Source organism: Lycium ferocissimum, chromosome 11 (assembly GCF_029784015.1).
Source record: "Lycium ferocissimum isolate CSIRO_LF1 chromosome 11, AGI_CSIRO_Lferr_CH_V1, whole genome shotgun sequence".
In the NCBI taxonomy this organism is placed as follows: Eukaryota; Viridiplantae; Streptophyta; class Magnoliopsida; order Solanales; family Solanaceae; genus Lycium; species Lycium ferocissimum.
In genome coordinates this window covers 18770438-18790863 of record NC_081352.1, presented here as the reverse complement: position 1 = coordinate 18790863, position 20426 = coordinate 18770438, and the positions used below count along the sequence as shown (strand labels likewise).

General features: G+C 34.0%; 2 protein-coding genes across 5 annotated transcripts; one reads left to right on the top strand and one right to left on the bottom strand.

The window, feature by feature from the left end:
• Positions 1-3354: 3354 nt before the first annotated feature.
• On the bottom strand, positions 3355-4838 carry LOC132036257 (uncharacterized). Its single transcript, XM_059426549.1, has 2 exons — positions 4512-4838; positions 3355-3991 (listed from the first exon to the last, which is right to left on the bottom strand). The coding sequence occupies exons 1-2, from the start codon at positions 4787-4789 to the stop codon at positions 3511-3513; spliced, it is 759 nt and encodes a 252-aa protein (XP_059282532.1). The 5' UTR covers positions 4790-4838; the 3' UTR covers positions 3355-3510.
• Positions 4839-9263: 4425 nt separating this feature from the next.
• LOC132036256 (patatin-like protein 3) lies at positions 9264-20138 on the top strand. 4 transcript variants are annotated; one of them, XM_059426546.1, is made up of 6 exons: positions 9264-9496; positions 10457-10635; positions 15395-15578; positions 16023-16184; positions 17112-17414; positions 19682-20138. In XM_059426546.1, exons 1-6 carry the CDS (start codon positions 9311-9313, stop codon positions 19898-19900), a joined length of 1233 nt encoding a protein of 410 aa, XP_059282529.1. In that variant the 5' UTR covers positions 9264-9310; the 3' UTR covers positions 19901-20138. The 4 variants fall into 4 exon arrangements, with proteins under 4 accessions (XP_059282529.1, XP_059282530.1, XP_059282531.1 ...); XM_059426547.1 differs by lacking the exon at positions 19682-20138 and adding an exon at positions 18408-19037 and having other exon boundaries at positions 10454-10635; XM_059426545.1 differs by having other exon boundaries at positions 9265-9496; positions 10454-10635.
• The last annotated feature ends 288 nt before the right edge of the window (positions 20139-20426 follow it).

Here is a 20426-nt window from a genome sequence, read left to right as displayed (position 1 = left end):
CTCCCCCCTCCCCGAATATCTTTCCCACCTTTTCTTCTTCTTTTCGTCTTTGGCCCAGGTTTCTTTTCTTTCACTGCGTTGAATAAGTCAGCCGACCGTGTCGGTAACCACCCTAAGTCATGGCTCGTCCGCCGGGCGCGCTCGTGGTTCCAGCTGCACCTTACCCAAGCCTGGAATTGCTGTTAAACAAGAAAAGACGAGACAGAAAATATGACAAGGGTCAAAATAAGAGAGAAAATTCATGGTTTGCGCGACCACGGTGTGGAGACAAAATCTCGCCGTGTAGTTCTTCATTACCAAATGTTGACCGAAGATTTCTTCAATCCATTCGGCAAAACCCGGAATAGTGGGTGAAAGCCATGCTTCGGCTGAAATATTGGAAAAAATAATTTAAAAAAACAAGGAGAGAGAAGGAAAAAAAAAAGGAAGAAGAAGAAGAAAATGCTCGAAGGTACGTGGAAAAGGCAAATCTAAGAAACTTACGTTTGTTGTTCCACTTTTCAGGAAAAGGCATATAATCGGCCGGTATAATGTCCACGGTCCTAACCCGGACAAAACGCTCGAGCCAGCCTCTATCCCTGTCCTCGTCAACACTGGAAAGAATTGGATTTTTGCCTCGTTTGGAGACCTTTATCACACCCCCGCAAAAGATTCTCGGGCAATATAGCCGATGAAGTGTGCCAACGTGAATTCTTGGTTGACTTTAATTGCCAAAAGACGAAGACAGGCCACGACCCTCCAAATACTCGGGCCAATCTGGGCAAGGCACACATTATATGTTCGGCACATCTCGAGAATAACCGGATCAATCGGAGGCTTGAACTTGAGAGTGAACGGATACGTATAAATGTATAAAAACCCTTCTTTGAAATCGGTGACAGATTCGTCATCACCAGGAACAAAATTTGTATTTCGGGGGGCGGTTGTCCCGACCCGCTCACCGAACTCGGGAAGACGTTTTTCCAGGATCGACGAGGGTAACGTCTTACATTGAAACCCACGTCCGAAGTCTCCGCACCGCTTTTACCATCAAAAATTGGTGGTTGAAATTGAGGCCCACAAGACTAATGTTTTAGGCCGCCGGTTGAAAAAGTACTTTACCCCGGGGTTTGGGAGCAGGTTCGGCATTTGGGGAAGAAACTGAGGATATGTTCTGGGAAGCAGAGTCGGTGTTCGTTGACATTCTGATCAAATATGAATGTATGAAGAGTAAATATAAAGATTTGAAGGCTTGGATGAAGATATGAAGGCTTGGGATGAATATTTGAAGGCTGGGCTTGGAGATATGAAGGCTTGGTTTAAAAGAGATAAAGATTTGAAGATATGATGGTTAAAGATAAGGAGATTTCGAGATCATGAAGCAGATAAAGAAAAGAAGCGAAGTTAAGAAAAGATGAAAATGAGAGGTGAAAAGTAAAAAATGCAACAAAGAACTCCATTATATAGGAGAGTCACTGTGACGATTACCGAAGCCGACCAATAGAGAAAGGACACGTGTCTGAAAATTTAATGAGATGTGATTAAAGCGACGTGACCCTGAGGCGGTTATTGAAGTTAGCCATTCGGAATTAGACACGTGGGCAAGTCAGAAGGACGTGGCGTGAATAGACGTTACGATTCCCCCTTATTTTTAAGGAAAGAATAAACTTACTGAAGAAATCTCTAGAAGAAATTTTTTCACTTCCCATCACTTCGGTATAACTTTGGCCCGGAAAGTGTGGGGACTATCTATATACGGTAAAAATCGGATAGACTTGTATTCGAGGGAAACCGGAGCAAAGGATAGAACCCAGGGGTCTCGAACATAATCAATTTTGCTTCAACGCCGAGAAAAGTTTCACCGGACACGGTGAATCCGGGCCTAAATAACACGCTCTACATGGGTTCGGCAAATCTGTTATGGAGCAAGCCACGCGTCACCTAACCGTTCCACCACTTGCGCTGACAATAGTATGGGCGTCAGACCGTACGGGCCGGCCTTATCCATTTTAGGGTTTTACTAGAAAGACTTTTTAGCATTGTACTAAGGGCCATTGATTGTGGCCTATAAATAGAGGGCTATCCTTTCCTTTTTTTAGGTTAGCTTTTACTATTCAAAAAATTGTAATCAAGCAGAAGATCATATTTATTTCTTCAAGTATTTTGGACCGGAGATAGGAAGTATTCCCAAGCTGGACCAATCAGCTTCGTCGGCTAACTCTCCCTTTTCCGGTTTTGATCGTTATTGTTTAATAATATTTGCTATTACTCACTAGTGTACATTATATATATAGGATCTCATATTATTAAAGATTAGGTTCATCCACATATTCTATTTACCCCTTACAAATTTAATCGTCACCTACAAACGGGGTAAACAAACTTTTACTCTACGTCATTGAATTAACTATATCTTTGTAAGCTGGTATTAATGAAAATAGTAGAATGCACACTAGTTCTTCATCTCCCACTTTAATATATGTGGATCGTAGCCAATTTATTAAAAGCATCAATATGATCTTGTAAAGTTATATCTGTCTTCATCTTGAAGGTGTGCAAACACCGTCTTTATAACATTCTAGTTGTTACAGATTTTTTTTGGGGGTACAAATTTTCAAGTTTCTTCCACAAATTTGTCTTTTCTTTGGTATTGACTTCACCTAACATATTTTTCGATAAAGATGGAGTCGCACTTGACGGATTTGCCTCCCTCTTCTTCTCGGACACTTTTGTAGCATCAGGATATGAATTGTCCAAGACATAGAATGATCCTTCTTTTTGTGACCATGTAGTGATCTTGATCATGGATGCCATAGCTCCTGGCCTTCTAGATCTCAGGATCCGAAGGCTTTGAATACCAAATGTTAGCAGAAAAATAATTAAAAAAATACAATAATTAATATGGTTCGGATTGATGTGATCCTACGTCTACAGAGAATGATCGACACTTTATTATCAAGGCAAAAGAAGTTACAAGATGGAACACCTCTTCAAAACTAGGTTAGAAACTTTTTATAAGCGGTAGAAAAAGTCTAGGACAAAACAACCCTTCGTCCTTTCCTATTTACGCGGGGGCTGCGACATTCGATGCTATGGAGGTACTTCGTAGTGGAAAGGCACCAACTACTGAGATACGATTTCAGTGCTTTGCGAGTGCAAAACAGTGACTTCTGCAGTTTATTTTGGGTGTTTTCTAAGTGCTAATCCATTTCGGTGTTTTCCAAAAATTTCTTCTCAACTTCACATGGCGGTAATTATTTGCTTCTTGATTTTGTATCTTGCCTCGGGCAATATATAATAACACCATAAATCTAAATCCAAGTTAACTATAAATAAAGCAAGACAGAAACCGAGTACTCTTTTAACAGAACAACAAAAGAATAACGAAAAAAGGATAGTACACACATTTGTACATTGAACAAGGGAAGTAACGTGTCATAAAATTGCATAAACCTCAACTATTTCACCGAGTATCTGTTGCTCTTCACCTGCACAGATACCGAATAATTCTACTCAGATGAAAGTAACGTATTAAATATACTCCAACTCCTTAAGATTTTCTTCAGAAGCATCAATCGTTGGAAGTTTTATCCTAAGTTGTTCTACATTGCCATGATATTTTCCGGAAGTGAAAACAAGGTAATTGTCATCTTGGTAACTAGCCAAACTATAAAGTAGTTGTCCTGCTCCAAAGCCACCAAGAAGTTGATATGATCTTTCAGATTGATCCATAGTTACACAAATATCATCACCACAAGCAGCAAGTTCTAGCTGTGTTCTATATATGAAATCCAAAACTTCTGAAATTTCTTTTTCAAACTCATAAAATGGTCCATTTTCAAAGTTAAATTTTCTAAGCTTGCATAGCCCTTCTCCCAATTCCATCATTGCTCCTTTGTGATTTTGGTTGAAGAGGTGATGGAATCCTACTGCACATTGAAGAATTCCATGAAGTAGAGTTCGATTCGGTTCTTGGGATCGGTTCCAAAGAGCTTCAAGAACGTCATGACATCTGCCAGAGGTGCAACACAAACTCATTTTTCAGTAACCTGTTTAATCTGTCTAAGTTTAAACGGATTGTATTAAGGTTATTTGCATAAACTACAGTTTTCTGAAGACATTATTTAAATTCTGTTCCCATTAGTCTAGTTGACCAAATTTGTCTGCAATAAAAGAAAAATTAATCCTATTACTTTTGAAGGCAAAATTTAGTCCAACTGAACTAATGGGAACATATATAGTTTAATGAGTGACCTCAAAAGGGTCAAAACAGGACTAAATAGTGTAACCTAACAGGTCATAATGCGATTCAAGTCCAAGCATATATTTCAAATTTGAAAATTGGAAATTGTGTAAGTTTAAAAGAAACTAAGCTAATAATTTACGAAAAATAGATTAACTTTCGCTATTTTTTCAAAAGCAAAAATAGAAATGGGAGAATGGAGACTGAACTAATTTTGACCTAAGCAAGCTTTGAACACGTTATGTAACGAATTGTTTATTTATTTGACCCACCCATTTGTTACCTTTACCTGTAATAATCTCTGCTATTAAAAAGTGCCACAGCTTCTTGGAAACTATAATTTTCTGAGTTTAGTTCGTCTTCATCTTCGTCTTCCACAAAACTTCTTCGAGAACAAAGACGGTAATTATACGATGTGGTGTTGGTCTCCTTGAATTGATGATAATATTGGTTATGGAAATCAACTTTTGAGTGTGGAAAATTAGAGAGTGAAGATAAGTTAGTGATTTTATTGAAGGATATTAGAGTGTGCTTGAATTTTGGGAGGTTGATGGAAATGTTAGCCATAGAAGGCGGCCTTGTTCCATCTTTTTCTTTGTTTCTCTATTTTATTGTGATAGTTTATTGTGGTTGACGTTTTCTATCATTCCAAAAATCAGTACAGCCATATATTTCCAGATATTTTATTTAACAAAAATCTTCCAAGATTTCTCTTTAAATTTTCCTCTCTGTTTTGAGTCTTTTTATCAATAACCAAAAATTACTCTTGCTCCAACAAGATTAATGTAATTGCTTCTACACCGACTGGCAAAGATTAAAGGAAAAAACACTACTAAAAAAAAAAGGTGAATTTTTGATGGACGTTTCGTAAGAAATTGGCTAGTCGTTAAGGGATTTGCTAGAAAAAATCCATCAAAAACTTTTTCGAAGAGCTGATTTCTGACAAATTCAGTCGGAAATTTGTTTTTTTCTCAGAAGTTAAGACTTTCGGGGAAACCATGCATCAATAACCTAAAATGAATCTTTAAATTTTTGCATATAGATAAAAAAATCAGTGTGTGTGTGTAAACTATTGAATTCCTTAAATATAGTATAAAGTATTTTGTTTTGAATTTCCTTAATAAATTTCCACACCCAGCACTTGAGGGCTATTATATTTTAGAACGCATAATAAATTATTAATGTGTTGGTGACTTAGCACGAAATTTAAGAAAAAATGATTTTTGAAATCTGTAATCTAAACATACCATAATACTTATGTGGCTATAAAAAGTCATTAAGCATTAATTTAAAAAGGTTTAAGTTAAAATTTTCACCAAATATAAAAATAATATCGTTCTTTTTAACAAACTAGAAGAAAAAACCCATAAAATGTAAAGTAATATATATGCACTTGGTCACGGGACTGCATGAATTGTGTATTTGTATGCAGGCCAAATGCTAGAACGAGGCTCTCCATATATTCCAACTTGTCATTCTTTCTGTCTTTCACTCTATTTCATTATCTAATTATTATATACTCCCTCCGTTTTAATTTATGTGAATCCATTTGATTGGCCACGACATTTAAGAAATAGTGAAGACTTTTGAAACTTGTGGTTAAAAATAAGTTTTGAATATTTGTGTGGCTGTAAATCATTTCATAAAGTGAATTTGTTTCCAAATTAAAAAATTAAAGAGGTCATTCATTTTGACATGGACTAAAAAGGAAATAGGTTCATATAAATTAAAACAGAGGGAGTATTTAGTTTACGTATACTGACTATTTAAATGTGTCTTTTAACATAATGTAATAGGCAAGTTGTTTTGTTTTTAAGGTTACATATCTGACTTTTAATAACTGGTCATTGCAGTAAACTTTTAAGTGACTAATTAATTTTACAATATTATACTAGTATATAAAGTTACACAGGTTGATTATTCGTTTCTCCTTGGGGTGTCAGTCCAAACGACATGGCTATAAAGTGATTTACAGCCATGGCTATATATATATAACCAGTGGTGGAGCCAGGATTTTCATCCAGGGGTTTAAAAATTCTAAAAGGTAAATACACGAAGAAGTCAGGGGGTTCAACATCTATTATATATACATAACAAAATAATTTTAACTTTGAAAATACACTGTAATTTTTCGCCGAGGGGGTTCGGATGAACCCCCTGGAGCCCATGTGGCTCCGCCCCTGTATATAACCATATATATATATATATATATATATATATATATATATATATATATATGTGCACTCCATCCGTTTGTACATCACTTTTAACTCCCGTTTCTTTATCCACATCAACAACAGAAACTGGATCATTAATTAACCCAACACTCGGCCTATAAAACAATAAAAACATGGTTCAAATAAATTTACAAGCATCGGTATTTGTTTTTTCTGCACCCGTAAATTTATTTGAACCATGTTTTTATTGTTTTAGATTGAGGCAAAATTGGGGTTGCCAATTAATGATCCGGTTTCTGTTGTTGATGTGGATAAAGAAACGGGAGTTAAAAGTGATGCACAAACAGATGGAGTGCCCATAACGCCAATCCATTTAATTTTTTTTTACTTAATCTGGACTCTGTCCAATCACGAATCTTGTTATACTGTTCATCTCTTTCTCTTAACCTTTGTACTTAATAATAGTCTTCTTTAACAACATATATCTTGTTTATATGTTGTATTTTTTTTTTAACTTAATCTGGACTCTGTCCAGTCACGAATCTTGTTATATTGTTCATCTCTTTCTCTTAACCTTTGTTCTTAATAACAATCTTCTTTATATACCTAACGCTAAATCGGATCAAATAATACTACAACAAAATATTACTATAATTTCATTAATATTAGAAATAATAAAGAAAATAGAAATAATAGTACCAAGGTTAGAATTAATAAGTGAGCGCGTTTGGTTGTTAAGTGAACAACAAAAAGAGAATTTTTTTTTTTTTTACTTAATGCGACTCTGTCCAGTCACGAATCTTGTTATACTGTTCATCTCTTTCTCTTAACCTTTGTTCTTAATAACGATGTTTCTTTAACCACACCCCGAACCACGGCCAACATCGTCCTTTATCATTTGGACATTAAAACTACTTTTTAAAACCTAGAAATTTACAGTTAATCCATCGGGTTATTAAGAAGTTAAGAGAATAACCATATATATATATATATATATGGAATTTACGAAAGTTAATCCATCGAGGTTATTAAGAAGTTAAGAGAATAACCATATATATATATATATATATATATATAGGTTATTCTCCTATATATATATATATATATATAGTGTGGGTAATTTCACAAACAGCCACTTAATTTTTATTTATTACATTGGAAATTACTAAATTATTCGTATAACTTAAATTTCACCTAATATTGCTTAACTATTACTGAAAGTCATTAAACTATTTTTTGTAATAAAAAATATTCAATTATACCTAAGTTCCACAGAATGTCACTAAATATTTTTTGTGGAAACGAATTGTATTTCAACTTTACCTACGTATAATATAAAATGTCTGTTTTATTTCTTCTAATGACTTTCTGTGTTGCTTAAATACAGTTGAGTAATTTTTTTTATTACAAAAAGAATATAGTCTTCCTTTCGTGATATTTAGATAAATTAGGGTGTCTCTTTTTATATAATATATAATTTAATGATTTTTATATAATAAAAAATGAGAATTGAGTAGCCATCCATAAAAATAATATGACATTGTGCTTCAAACACGAATAATTGTTGGTATAGTCAAAGTAGATACTTCTCCAGTCCCAAAGTAGTTGTCACATTTTGCTTCTCGAGGTGCAATTTTAGAGTTAAACTAAATTATATTAGTTCAATATTTTAAAATTAAAAGTTAGATATTTCAAAATTATTTGAAAATTACTATAAGTTGTAATTTTTTTTCATATTAATATGATTAAACATATATCCTAAAATATTGATTAGAATTTATTTAATATAACTTTCGAGAAGCGAAAAGTGACAAGTATTCTAAGATAGACCGAGTATATGAAATTTAACGTCACCTATTAACAACGAATATAAATGCCACCATGAACCACGTCGTTTAACAACTTGTTATTTTTGTTTTCAATTATATCATTGATAACTGATCCAAAGGTAAGCAAGATAAGGAAATAGAGTATGAGCTTCTACCTACTTTTTAGAGAGACACTCTTTCGTGTACATGTCTAAAAGAGACTAGTCAAATGAATTCACTTTAATATGTGCCATATAAAATTGTGGTAATGTATATATCAAACCAAAAAATAAGATCCAAAGGGCCCAGCATGCATAATCTCATCATATTTAAACCAAAATTTACCCCTTGCGCCTTAAGACAATTATCCATAACATGCCATAGTCATAGGCGAATTTAGAATTTACAATTCAAATTTTAACGTTTTTAGCATTAAACTCATTGCATTTTTATATTACGAGCAGATATACGATTCATTGCAATTTTGATGGAATTTTTGTACATAAATTTATAATTCACGTCGAAAATAGTACTAATTTGGACTACTAAATTTACGTGTCAGGATTTTCATTAAGGGGGTTCAAATATAAAAAAGTAAATACACGAAAAAGTAAAAAGGGGTTCAACGTCTACTATATAATAAAATATAATTTTAATTATATATACACAATGTAATTTTCCGTCGAAGGGTGTTCAAATTGGCCCTTCCTTCCTCCACCCTGCTCCTCTCACAAAAGATTTTCCACCCCGTCTCATAAAGTAATAGATGTATGACATTTGCTTGTACATTGCATTTTAACACTTAGTCATGATTGGATAACATGCATCCTCACTTTTATAAATCACTCAACATAATACGATTAGACAGTTTAAACAACCGTTAAATATTTACCGTAGATAAAGTCAAATCAATTTTGGACAAGGAAAAAGACTGTCACGTGATAAAGTAAATCACGGGTATGGGTGGAAGATATTTAAAAATCAAGAGGACGACAAATTAAAATCACATCTGAAGAAGTCTCTGGTGGTAGCTATGCCATTAACTGTGCTCTCTTTCAATTATAAATATAAAAAACACATAGGATAGCACTTTGTTATATATAATGGGGAGGTTAACTTTCTTAGGTGCACTAACACTGTTAGTGACCCTTCAAGTTTTGCAATCTGGAAGAAGTGTTTGTGGTGGTAGCAATGGAAAGAAATTGGTGACAGTGTTGAGCATTGATGGAGGTGGAATTAGAGGCATTATTCCTGGAACCCTTCTTGCCTTTCTTGAATCCAAGCTCCAGGTACTTTATGACATTTTTTTTTTTGCTGCGCTAAGTACTTCCTCCGCCCAATTTATGTCATGATTTTTGATTGGATATAGAATTTAAACAACAAAATTAGGTAAGCTTTTAAAACTCGCGTCCTAAAATATGTCATTAATATTTGTGTGACTATAAAATCATGTCATTAGGGATATAATATGAAGTTTCACTACTAGAAATAGAGGTTTTTCCCGCCGAATGTCAGTGGGAAATTTGTGCTACCAAATATGATTTTCCCACCGAACCAGCTCACGGGAAAACACATGGTGAGAAACAGATTCTCATTTAAACGGTGGGAAACTTCCTAATTTTTCGTATGAAACGGTGGGAGTAAACACTGAACATTTCTCAGTGGGAAATTCAATGGAAAATAGAGATGTTTTAGTAGTGTTTAGTTAATTATTTTTAAATAAAAGTTAGTCTTTTCTTTTTGGGACAAACTTTTCTTTTAGGGACAAATTGGGCAAAGGAAGTACTTCTTTTCTCCTCAATTTTTGGCAAATTGTCTATAGTCTAAGGGTAAAACTTTACTGGCGCCGTGTTTACACCAAATCATAGTTAAGTGTTTAGGTTCATATCACTTATAAGGCAATTAAATGTAAATTTTTATAATAAACATTAATTGATATTCTGAAAAAATGATAACTAGCTTGCTATAATAAGTTGTGGATTTTGTTCACTGCAACGTAGTGAATATTTACACCAACCAGTGTACAATAACCTATGGTTGGAGGTAACATATTTTATTTTTTGATTACTTACTTTGTCACTATTAATGACGATCACCCGTAATTATTTTTTTAAGTAAAAATTGATAATGAAAAAACTATTTTTTGGTATAAGTGCATAAAAGCTAAACTGTAAATTCTTTTACATTATCATTGTATATAACTGAATTCATAGTCTAATGATCCTCAACATACTTGGATATGTTAGAAGCTTGATGGACCAAATGCAAGAATTGCAGATTATTTTGATGTAATTGCGGGAACAAGCACAGGTGGATTAATAACCAGTATGCTCGCAGCTCCAAACAGGGATAATCGCCCTTTATATGCAGCAAAAGATATCTCCAGCTTCTACATGGAGCACTGCCCTCACATCTTTCCTCAAAGACGGTAAACTACTATACTTATCCATGTTAAGATAGTTGATAATCCCTTTTTTTTAAATCTCTTTGTTATGAATCAGAGGTGGATCTAGTCCAGTTTAGCGAGTTCAACTCAACAAAATATTTTCGACTCCAATACTTAAACATATGCAAGAGAATTTATTAATAACATAAATATTAAGTATACCATATCCATTTTGATATAGTTAATCCTAAAATCTGAGTTCGCCTATGCTTTGTGGAGTCTATTCATTTGATAGCTCTGGTAATAGGCATGCGTCTATGAAAATCCGTTGGCTGTAATAAAACAAATTTAGCGTTGTTTTAGCTTTTCTTTTATGATTTTGGAGGTCAAGTTTGTTGACCTTTATAGAGGAAGTTTTCCTCAGTCTCAAACACACCAAAAATATTGGGAAGCAAATTCAGCAGAGAGAGTAATCAACAAGACAAGATAATGCAAGAACATAATCTATGAGAAAAAATAGAAAGTGAGAGCACACAGTGAGGTGCGTGAAATAAAACAGGGTTATTTCTTTTAAGTTTTGTAGTAGTCTTTTGAGATTATCAAGTGTTAAATTTCTTAATATAGTGGTATTATATTGCTCAACTCGAATATTCTATTTTCCACACTAAAAGAAGTTGGTACCTTGTTACTCTCTTGTTCATGTTATTTTCCGTGGATATTATTAAGTTATTATTTCTCAACAACGTGGTATCAGAGTTATAACAAATAATGATCCAATGTATTTTTAGTACCCCCGACTTACAATAAAAATGAGAAATGGGAGTCTGAGTATGAAAGTCATTCTTGACTCTCAAGATTGTGGAAAATTGTAGACAAAGAGTATACAAAACCTGATAACTAGAAAACTCTGCCCCAAAATGAAAAATATGTCATGGCAAAGACAAGGAAGAAGGATCAATAAGTTCTCACTCTCATCCACCAATGCATGGATGAAGCCATATTTGAGAAGGTGGCAGATGTAACCACCTCAAAAAAAGTTTGGGAGATTTTACAAAATTCTTTCCAAAGAGTTCATAAAGTGAAGAAGATAAAACTTCAAACTCTAAGGACCAATTTTGAAGTTTTAAAAATGAAAGAACCGAATATTCATTTTAAAGTATTGTTCAAAAGTGATGGCTGTTGTGAACCAATTAAGAAGGTACAGGGAGAAAATAGGCGATGTATGCATGGAACAGAAGATGCTTCAATCTTTAATACTTAAATTTGATTATGCCGTGTTTTCTATTGAAGAGTCTAAATATTTAGACTCTATGACTGTGAATCAATTGGAGCATTCTTAACAAGCCCAAGAAAAAACAATCAAGAGGAGACAAGAAGATCCACTAGAGCAACTTCTTGAAATGAAGGCATCCTTCAAAGGTTATCGAAGTGACAAGATATATAGAGGGAACGGAAGAGGAAGAGGCCATGATAGTTGTGAAAGAGGAAGAAGTTATGTTAACTACTTCAACAATGAAGATCAAAGCTACCAAACATTCAGAGGTCGTTGACAAAGAGGAGAAAGAGGACGTGGTTAGTTTCAAGAAATGAATGGAAGAAGGTATGCTCTAAAATTGAGTGTTATAATTGCCATAAATTTGGTCATTACTCTTGGGAATGTCGTCGCAAGGTTGAAGAAAACGCTAACCTTACTAACGACGAGAAAGAAGAAGATGAGTCAATATTGTTGCTAGCACTCAAGGAAGAAGACGCAAATGATTTTTTTCTCGTGGTATTTGGACAATGGATTAAGTAATTATATGTGTGGATGCAAAGACAGATTTGTGGAGATTAATATAACAGTGAGAGGTTATGTGTCTTTGGGAGAAAGATTCAAATTGGAGGGATCTGTACAATTCTAATCTCCTCTAAAAATGGTGACCACAAGTTGATTAAATATGTTTATAATGTGCCAAAATTGAAAAATAATATTTTGGATTTGCGCTAACTTTTTGAAAAAGGATACTATATTCATATGAAATATATGCATTTTTGGCTTAGAGATTCAACTAACAATTTTATTGGTAAAGTGCATATGAAAAAGAATAGGTTATATTTGTTTGAATCTTAAGATGATTGATGCAAAGTGTTTGAAGACTAATGTGAAAGATGAATCATGATGTTGACACATGCGATTTGGGCACGTGAATTTTGAAGCACTCAAGTTAATGGAAGAAAAGAATATGGTATATTGGATTCCTACAATTAACCATCTCGATCATTTCTGAGAAGCTTGTCTTCTTGAAAAACATGCAAGGAGGAGTTTTTAGAAGGAAGTACCGTCAAGAGTAACCAAGCCACTCCAGCTTGTTCATACCAATTCGTGTTAGCCAATCAATTCACATTCTTTTGGTAAAAGTAAATACTTCTTTCTCATTAATGATGATTTCAGCAGAACGACTTTGGTCTATTTTTTGAGGCAAAATTTGAAGCTTTTGTTGCATTTAAATTTTTTAAAGCACTTGTGGAAAAAGAAAGCATCTATAAAATAAAAGCTTTAAGGTCTGATAAAGGATGTGAATTCACTTCAAAAGAAGTTAATGAATTTCGTCAGTCTCATGGAATCCACCTTTCTATAATAGTACCTTACTCACCACAACAAAATGGAGTTGCAAAGAAATAAGAATAGAACAATTCTTAATATGGCTAGATATATGTTGAAAGTTAAGAGTATGCCCAAGGAATTTTGGGTCGAGGATGTTTCTTATGAATTTTATTCGAGTAACAGGTCTCCAACAAGAAATGTGAGACCAAAGTCCTCAAGAAGCATGGAGTGGAAGAAAGTCAAGTGTCAAGCACTTAATAATTTTGGAGAGCATAGTCTATGCTCATGTACCACAATAACAGAGAGCTAAATTTGATGATCGAAGTGTGAAGCATGTACTTATTAGCTATGTCACAAGTTCAAAAGTCTATAAATTATCAACCCAAGCAACAGTAAAGTGGTGGTGAGTCAAGATGTTGAATTTGATAAATAAGCGACATGCAATTCAGGGTCTTAGAAAGAAGGGACATATGTTTTTCTTCCATAATTTGGAGATGAAGAAGAACAAGAGACCATGACACCTAAACAGGATGCAACCTCACATCCTTATTTAGCAAATTTGGCATCTCCTTCTTCTAAAATAAGTTCAACTGAAAGGCTCCAGAGGATGAGGAATATTCAAGAGCCGTATGATGATACTAGAGAGATTACTACTTTTAATTTTTGTATTTTCTCTTTGCTGATAGTGAATCAAAAAACTTAAATAAATATGTTACAGATAAAAGGTGGAGACGAGATGTGAAGCTGGAGATCAAGGCAATTGAAAATACAACACTTGGGAGCTAACAATTCTTCCTAAGGGTCATCATGCCATTAGAGTGAAGTGGATATACAAGAAAATAAGAATGCTCATGGAGAAGTAGAGAGATACGAGGAAAGACTTGTGACTAAAGACTACAAGCAAAGGCATGACATTGACTATGAGGAAGTCTTTGTACCTGTTGTCCGCATGGACACGATTTATTTTTTATACATTTGGCGGCACAAATGAAATGGATGATTCATCAACTAGACGTCAAGTCAGCATTCTTGAATGAATATCTTGAAGAGGAAGCCTATTTGAGCAACTATCCAGCTTTGTGGTAAGTAATTATGAAGATAAAGTGTTGAGGTTGAAGAAAGTTTTATATAGATTGAAGCAAGCTTCATGAGCGTGGAGTAGTCGCATTGGCAAGTGCTTTCAAGAAAAAAGGTTTATTCGTTTTCTCCATGAATATGTTCTTTACATTAAAGTTCATTCTAATGGAGATAATTTGCTTGTCTTTCTTTGTGTTGATGATCTTATTTCTGTGGGTGATAACCCAAGTTTATTTGAAGCTTTCAAGAAAACTATGTCTGTTGAGTTCTAGATGACGAACATAGGGCTCATGTTATATTACTTGGGCCTAGAAGTGAAGCATATGGAGGAAGGCATCTTCATATCTCAAAAAAATTATACAAGGAGATTTTGAAGAAGTTTAACATACTTCGTTGCAACATTGTGAACACACACCTATTGAGAATGACACAAAGTTATCAAAGTATGATGATGGAGAAAAAGTGGACTTCACTCTTTTAAAAAGTCTTGTGGGAAGTCTGAGATACTTGACCTATGAGAGACAGGATATACTATTTGAAGATGGAGTAGTAAATCGCTTCATAAAAGCTCCAACTTCTATTCACTTGAAGGTTGCTAGCAGAGTTCTTTGTGTTACCTAAGAGAATTGACTTTGGGTTATTTTATTCTTCTTCTAATGATTTCAGCCTTGTGGGATTTTGCGATAGTGATTATGTGGGAGATATTGATGATAGAAAAAACAAAACTGGCTTTTATTTTTTCTTGGGTGATTGTGTAAACACACAAAAATTAGTGACAAACAATAGAGCATAGAGAGTGATCCACAGACACTGTAAGAAAATAATCTGTGAAAAAATAGAAAGTGAGAGTAGCATATAGTGAGGTGAGTGGAATAAAATACGGTTATTTCTTTGAAGTTTTTACTAGTCTTTGGAGAGTACCAAGTGTTAAATTTCTCACCATAGATGTATTACATTGCTCAACTCGAGTATTATATTTTTCACACTAAAAGCATTTGGTGCCTTGTTACTCTCTTGTTCTCATTATATGCCGTGAATATTATTCTTGTGAGTTATTATTTCCCAAAATTTTGTTGAAGATCAAAGTACTAAGGACAATTTTTTTTTTTTTAAACATGTAAATATATATGTAATATGCAGGCGCAACAGCTTCGTGAATAAGATTGCAAATTTCTTTGGGGGACCAAAGTATGATGGCAAGTACTTGAGATTATTAGTTGATTCAATATTAGGCAACCTCACTATAAAGCAGATGTTAACTCATACAGTCATTCCAGCTTTTGATATCAAGCGCTTTCAACCCATTATCTTCACTACTGTTGATGTACAGTGTTATTTATCTAGAGGAACTTCTTTATAGTGCGTTTGGTATGACAAGACTCATTTTTCATGAAAGTTGTTTCTCTTAGAAAAATTATTTTTCATGGTTAGTGAGTGGATTTTTTTTAAATATAAAAGTTGAATAAAAATATTAGCAAATTAAAGAGTGTTATTAAAGATCAATAATTATGTATAAGTACTACATTAATTGGAGTGAGTAATAATATGAAGTTAAAACTTAGGATAACTGTAAAGAAAGGACTTCCACTCATAAGCGACGGAAGTCAATTTCTACCGTTTGATTTGGTAATCAAACACTAGCTATTGACTTCTTCACAAGAACGTATATTTTTTTTCTGAAAAATGACTTTTGTCGTACCAAACATAAGTCTTTTTATGTTTCTACACATTGAACATGATGGTTATTGTTATTCAAATTTGTTTATAGGCCAAAGCGAATGTCTCAAAGGATGCTCTATTGTCCGACATTTGCCTCAGTACATCTGCAGCCCCCACCTACTTCCCGATACACTATTTCGAGACTAGGGATGCTGCAGGGAGACCACACACATTTGATCTTATTGATGGAGCTGTAGCTGCAAATAATCCAGTAAGTATCCATTTAGATAAAGGATTTAACTTATATACGGGTATTTTAACATGTTATAGGTAACTTTACTTGTTTTTCAGGTTACTAATTTTACTTTAAGTGAATGGTTATTTGTGATTATCTTTTAATTTAGGTGATAAATATAGTGTAAAGAATTATTTATAATGTCAATTTGTCGAAATTAAACTCTTGGAAGAACGAATATAAGCACATGTTAAAAGTTTAACTTATATACACTAACAAAATAATTTTTTCTTTAACTAATGGGTCATTCAAAAGATATTTATAACGCTTCGTAAAAAGTAGGATTTGATTTGTAATCATGAAGGTAAGGCATATAACTTGCTATAGTAAATGTGACTTGATAGTGCAGATATATTACAAATGAGTTGGTGCATTTAAGTTAAAACTCATATCAAAGGGTTTAAGTGATATACAGAGTAATTTTTTTTTTTTTTTAAGATATCAATGTGATCTATCATATATAGAAGGTTAGTTATACTATTTTACCATGTTCATGGAGATGTCAATATTTTTTAAGATATCAATGTAATTTTTTTTTTTAAGATACATGGGATGAACATGAGTGGATCTACCCATGTAAGCTACATGTTCACGTGAACCCAAGTTATGTATATGTATTAAGAAGTTCACTAAATCTATAAATGTTTGAGTCAAACTCAAATATTGTCGTATTTTAACTTGAGATCATTGTAGGAACCCATAAATCTTAAATCCTAGAGCTCCCTCCGACCGATAACTAATGTTTATTATAGAAATTTAAATGTATTTATTTTATAAGTGATATGATTGTGTAAATATTACTTAAACTGTCGGTGCATAAAACATAAACTCCATATCAATTACTTATGCTGAATCAATATCGACAGATTTCCATACTACAAATTTATATAACTTTTTTGATAGACCCTGATGGCAATCACACACATTTCAAAAGAAATAATGATGAGAAACTATCAGTATGAGGACATGGAAACAATGGACAACAAGAAAATGTTGGTTCTATCATTAGGCACAGGTATTGGCAAGCACCACGGGAAGTATAACGCAGTGTCGGCTTCAAAGTGGGGTTCACTTGGTTGGATATACAACAATGGTGACACTCCAATAATAGATGTTTTTAGCGATGCAAGTGCTGATATGGTGGACATACATGTTTCAACAATGTTTCAAACCCTTCGCAATGAAAAGAATTACCTCAGGATTCAGGTAGAACCGTAGAAGCACTATCTCATTGAAAGGTTCTATTTTTTTTTTTTTGGTAACTGTATGTATATATTACCAGGGCAAAGTTTTGTACACGTGAAGAGCAAAAATCCAAAAAATCTAACTGGTTAGGCTTCAGTTAAAAAAAGAAACAACTAGCAATCATTTATCAACTAATGTAATTCCAGCCTATTACAACTGTTAGCAATGAGGATAGTAATCTAGTCCTCTCAGTATTCCTGTAGTTTTGACAAAGCAAGCACCTCTACTGTGAACTTGCTGGAAAATAGATCTGCATAATTGCCTCATAGTACTCTTCTCCCCTTGGAACTGCCTTTGGTTCCTTTCAATCCTAAATGGTAAACATTGGCACGCGGGATTAACTTATATATATTTGCTACTGCATTTTGGCCATTGGCATTAGTGACTTCCCAGTTCATCTCCTGTTGACAATCCATTGCTATTCTATGAATTCCCTGCCATCTGAGCAATGTTGTCCACAGTACACTAGAGAATGTGCATTCAAAAAGTAATGATCTATGGATTCATCCACATACTCACACAAAGGGCACACCTTATTCTGTATTAATCCCCATTTGGCAAGCCTGTCTTTTGTATATATTCTTCTCAGAGCAAGTAGTTGTAGGATGAATATGCTCTTTGGACGGCTACAATTGTTGCAAGTCATCCTCTTCACATTGACAAATACTTCCCTTAACTTGTTATAAACCTTCTTAATAGAGAATTGTTCCATGTTTAGAATCTCATCTTGTGAATAACCTGCATTTGCAAAAGTATCCCTGGCCTTAAAGATTTTCCCTACCACCCATGATGCCTATTTGGGATGGAGATCCCATTTACTTTGCCCCTTGACATACTAAATATGGATCTATAGCCTGTCCTTTTTCCTGCACAAATTTCAGAAATGTTTGCATACTGCTGCTTTGTTTCGGGTAGCTATACACATCACATTAAAACCTCTCATGACTTTGGCAGGCAAACATTTTAAGAGAGCCTTCTTACATAACTCATTCTCTCTAGTCCACAAATACCTTCTACAGATACTTTCCACCTGCTTGATGATCTTCTTGGGTAAGATGAATATTTTACACCAGAATGTTTGCAGTGCAAATAAGATGCTTTTGATAAGCTGGAGCCTACCATCATATGACAGAAATTTAGCTGTCCAAGATGTGATTCTCCCCACCATCCTCTCTACTAGAGGCTAACACTGAATCAAAGAAATCCTCTTGTGCTTAAAGGTACCCTCAAGTACCTAACTGGTATTGACCCCTGCGGGATACCAAGTAATTTAAGTATTAGGTTCTGTTCCTCTACTGGAACTCCTCCAAAGAAAATTGAGCTTTTATAGGCTTGTTTAATGTTAGGCTAGAGGCATGAGAAAAGTGTTGAAAAAAAGCAAATAGTAGGTTCACTGACACTAGAACTCCTCTACAGAACAAAAGCAGATCACTTATGCCCTTTCTCAACACATTTCTTTAGACAAAGATTTCATTTTTCCCTATTTTCAGATGATAAATCTTTTTAATAACATGTATGGAATGTGAATCAAACCCATGTTTGAGTAGAAATTAAGATATCTGATGCAAATTCTTCCTTTCTTAATATGGGTTTATTCAAGCAAAGTCATAAAACAAAATTTTGGCGGCGGAAATTACAAACTTGTCAAATAATTATTAGCACTATCAAATAGTTATTAGCACTACTACCTCATCGGCACGTAGTTAAGTTCAACTTCCATATATTATGTTTGTTGATATATATTTCACCGTCCGATCTAACTAGGAGTAAGAAATGGTCGAAATATGAGTAAATGGGGGTAAAAATCGGAAGCAACGACACATTTTCTATGGATTTGATGTTATTAATTTGACAATATAATCATATGTGGAGGTACTTTAATTGTAATTCTTGGAACCAGGTTGATGAATAGTTGTACTTTTTGGTTGTGAAATTTATTTTTATTATCTACTTTGTTTTAGTCGACGCTTAGTTTGATGACGATTCATTAAATTAACCCTGTTATTTATATAATGGTCCCTGGACAGAAGCGGATCAAGGATTTGAAGTTTACGAATTCCTACTACGATCTCAAGTTAATATACAATGTATAATACTTGAGTTCACAGTAAAATATTTCTCGATATTTCGTAATGTTATTAATATATATACAAAATCTAGACAAAAGCTACTACCGTGAGCACACACGCACTCCCTTCATGTTGACTTTCTATATATATTTTGGACAGGATGATAATTTGATAGGGGATGCTGCATCATTGGATATAGCAACCCCAAAAAACATGGAGACACTTGTGCAAATTGGTGAAAATCTATTGAAAAAGCCAGTGTCAAGGGTCAACCTGGAGACAGGCCAATATGAACCAGTTCATGGGGAGGGCACCAATGAAGAAGCTCTTATCCGTTTTGCTAACTTGCTTTCACTCGAAAAGAAACTAAGGAGTTGACTATATTAATTTACAGGGATGTATCATACCACCAACGGTAAGATTTATTTTAAGTTTTTTTGTTGGCTTCAATTATTATGTTCATGAATTAAAGGGTATTTATTGTAAAATCAAGATGAATCTCTCAAGAGATTAAATTTCTCGAGTTGTATAATCCCTGTTTATGTGCTAATATAAATGATTTATATACAAATAGTACAATAGAAGTAAATCATAATACAAGTTCATTATGGTTGTCTATGCACATTTTTTTGAATTTGAAATAGAACCCGGATTTAGTCTGGCAAGAGCTCAATTTTCTGTCGAGTTCTCCCACCATAGACTACAATTCCCTTTATTGATTCTCCAAATCACATTGTTTCCATACTTGGAAGTTGCCTGATGTCCAAGCTTCAATCACGGGATGGACTCTTATGCAATACTTAACTTGCATAAAATCAACCCATAGAGACTTGTGTGGTCTGAAGTCTGAACCTCCATCATCTTTTGATGGCCAAAGTGTTGGAGATATCATCCTCCAATCTTC

Coding starts and splice junctions, on each gene's coding strand:
- LOC132036256 (XM_059426545.1), top strand. CDS start 9,311: ATGGGGAGGTTAACTTTCTTAGGTGCACTAACACTGTTAGTGACCCTT. Junction 16,185..17,111: donor CTGTAGCTGCAAATAATCCA/GTAAGTATCCAT, acceptor CTTTTTTGATAG/ACCCTGATGGCAATCACACA. Junction 17,415..19,681: donor AGAATTACCTCAGGATTCAG/GTAGAACCGTAG, acceptor TATTTTGGACAG/GATGATAATTTGATAGGGGA.
- LOC132036257 (XM_059426549.1), bottom strand. CDS start 4,789: ATGGCTAACATTTCCATCAACCTCCCAAAATTCAAGCACACTCTAATA. Junction 3,992..4,511: donor AATAGCAGAGATTATTACAG/GTAAAGGTAACA, acceptor CACCTCTGGCAG/ATGTCATGACGTTCTTGAAG.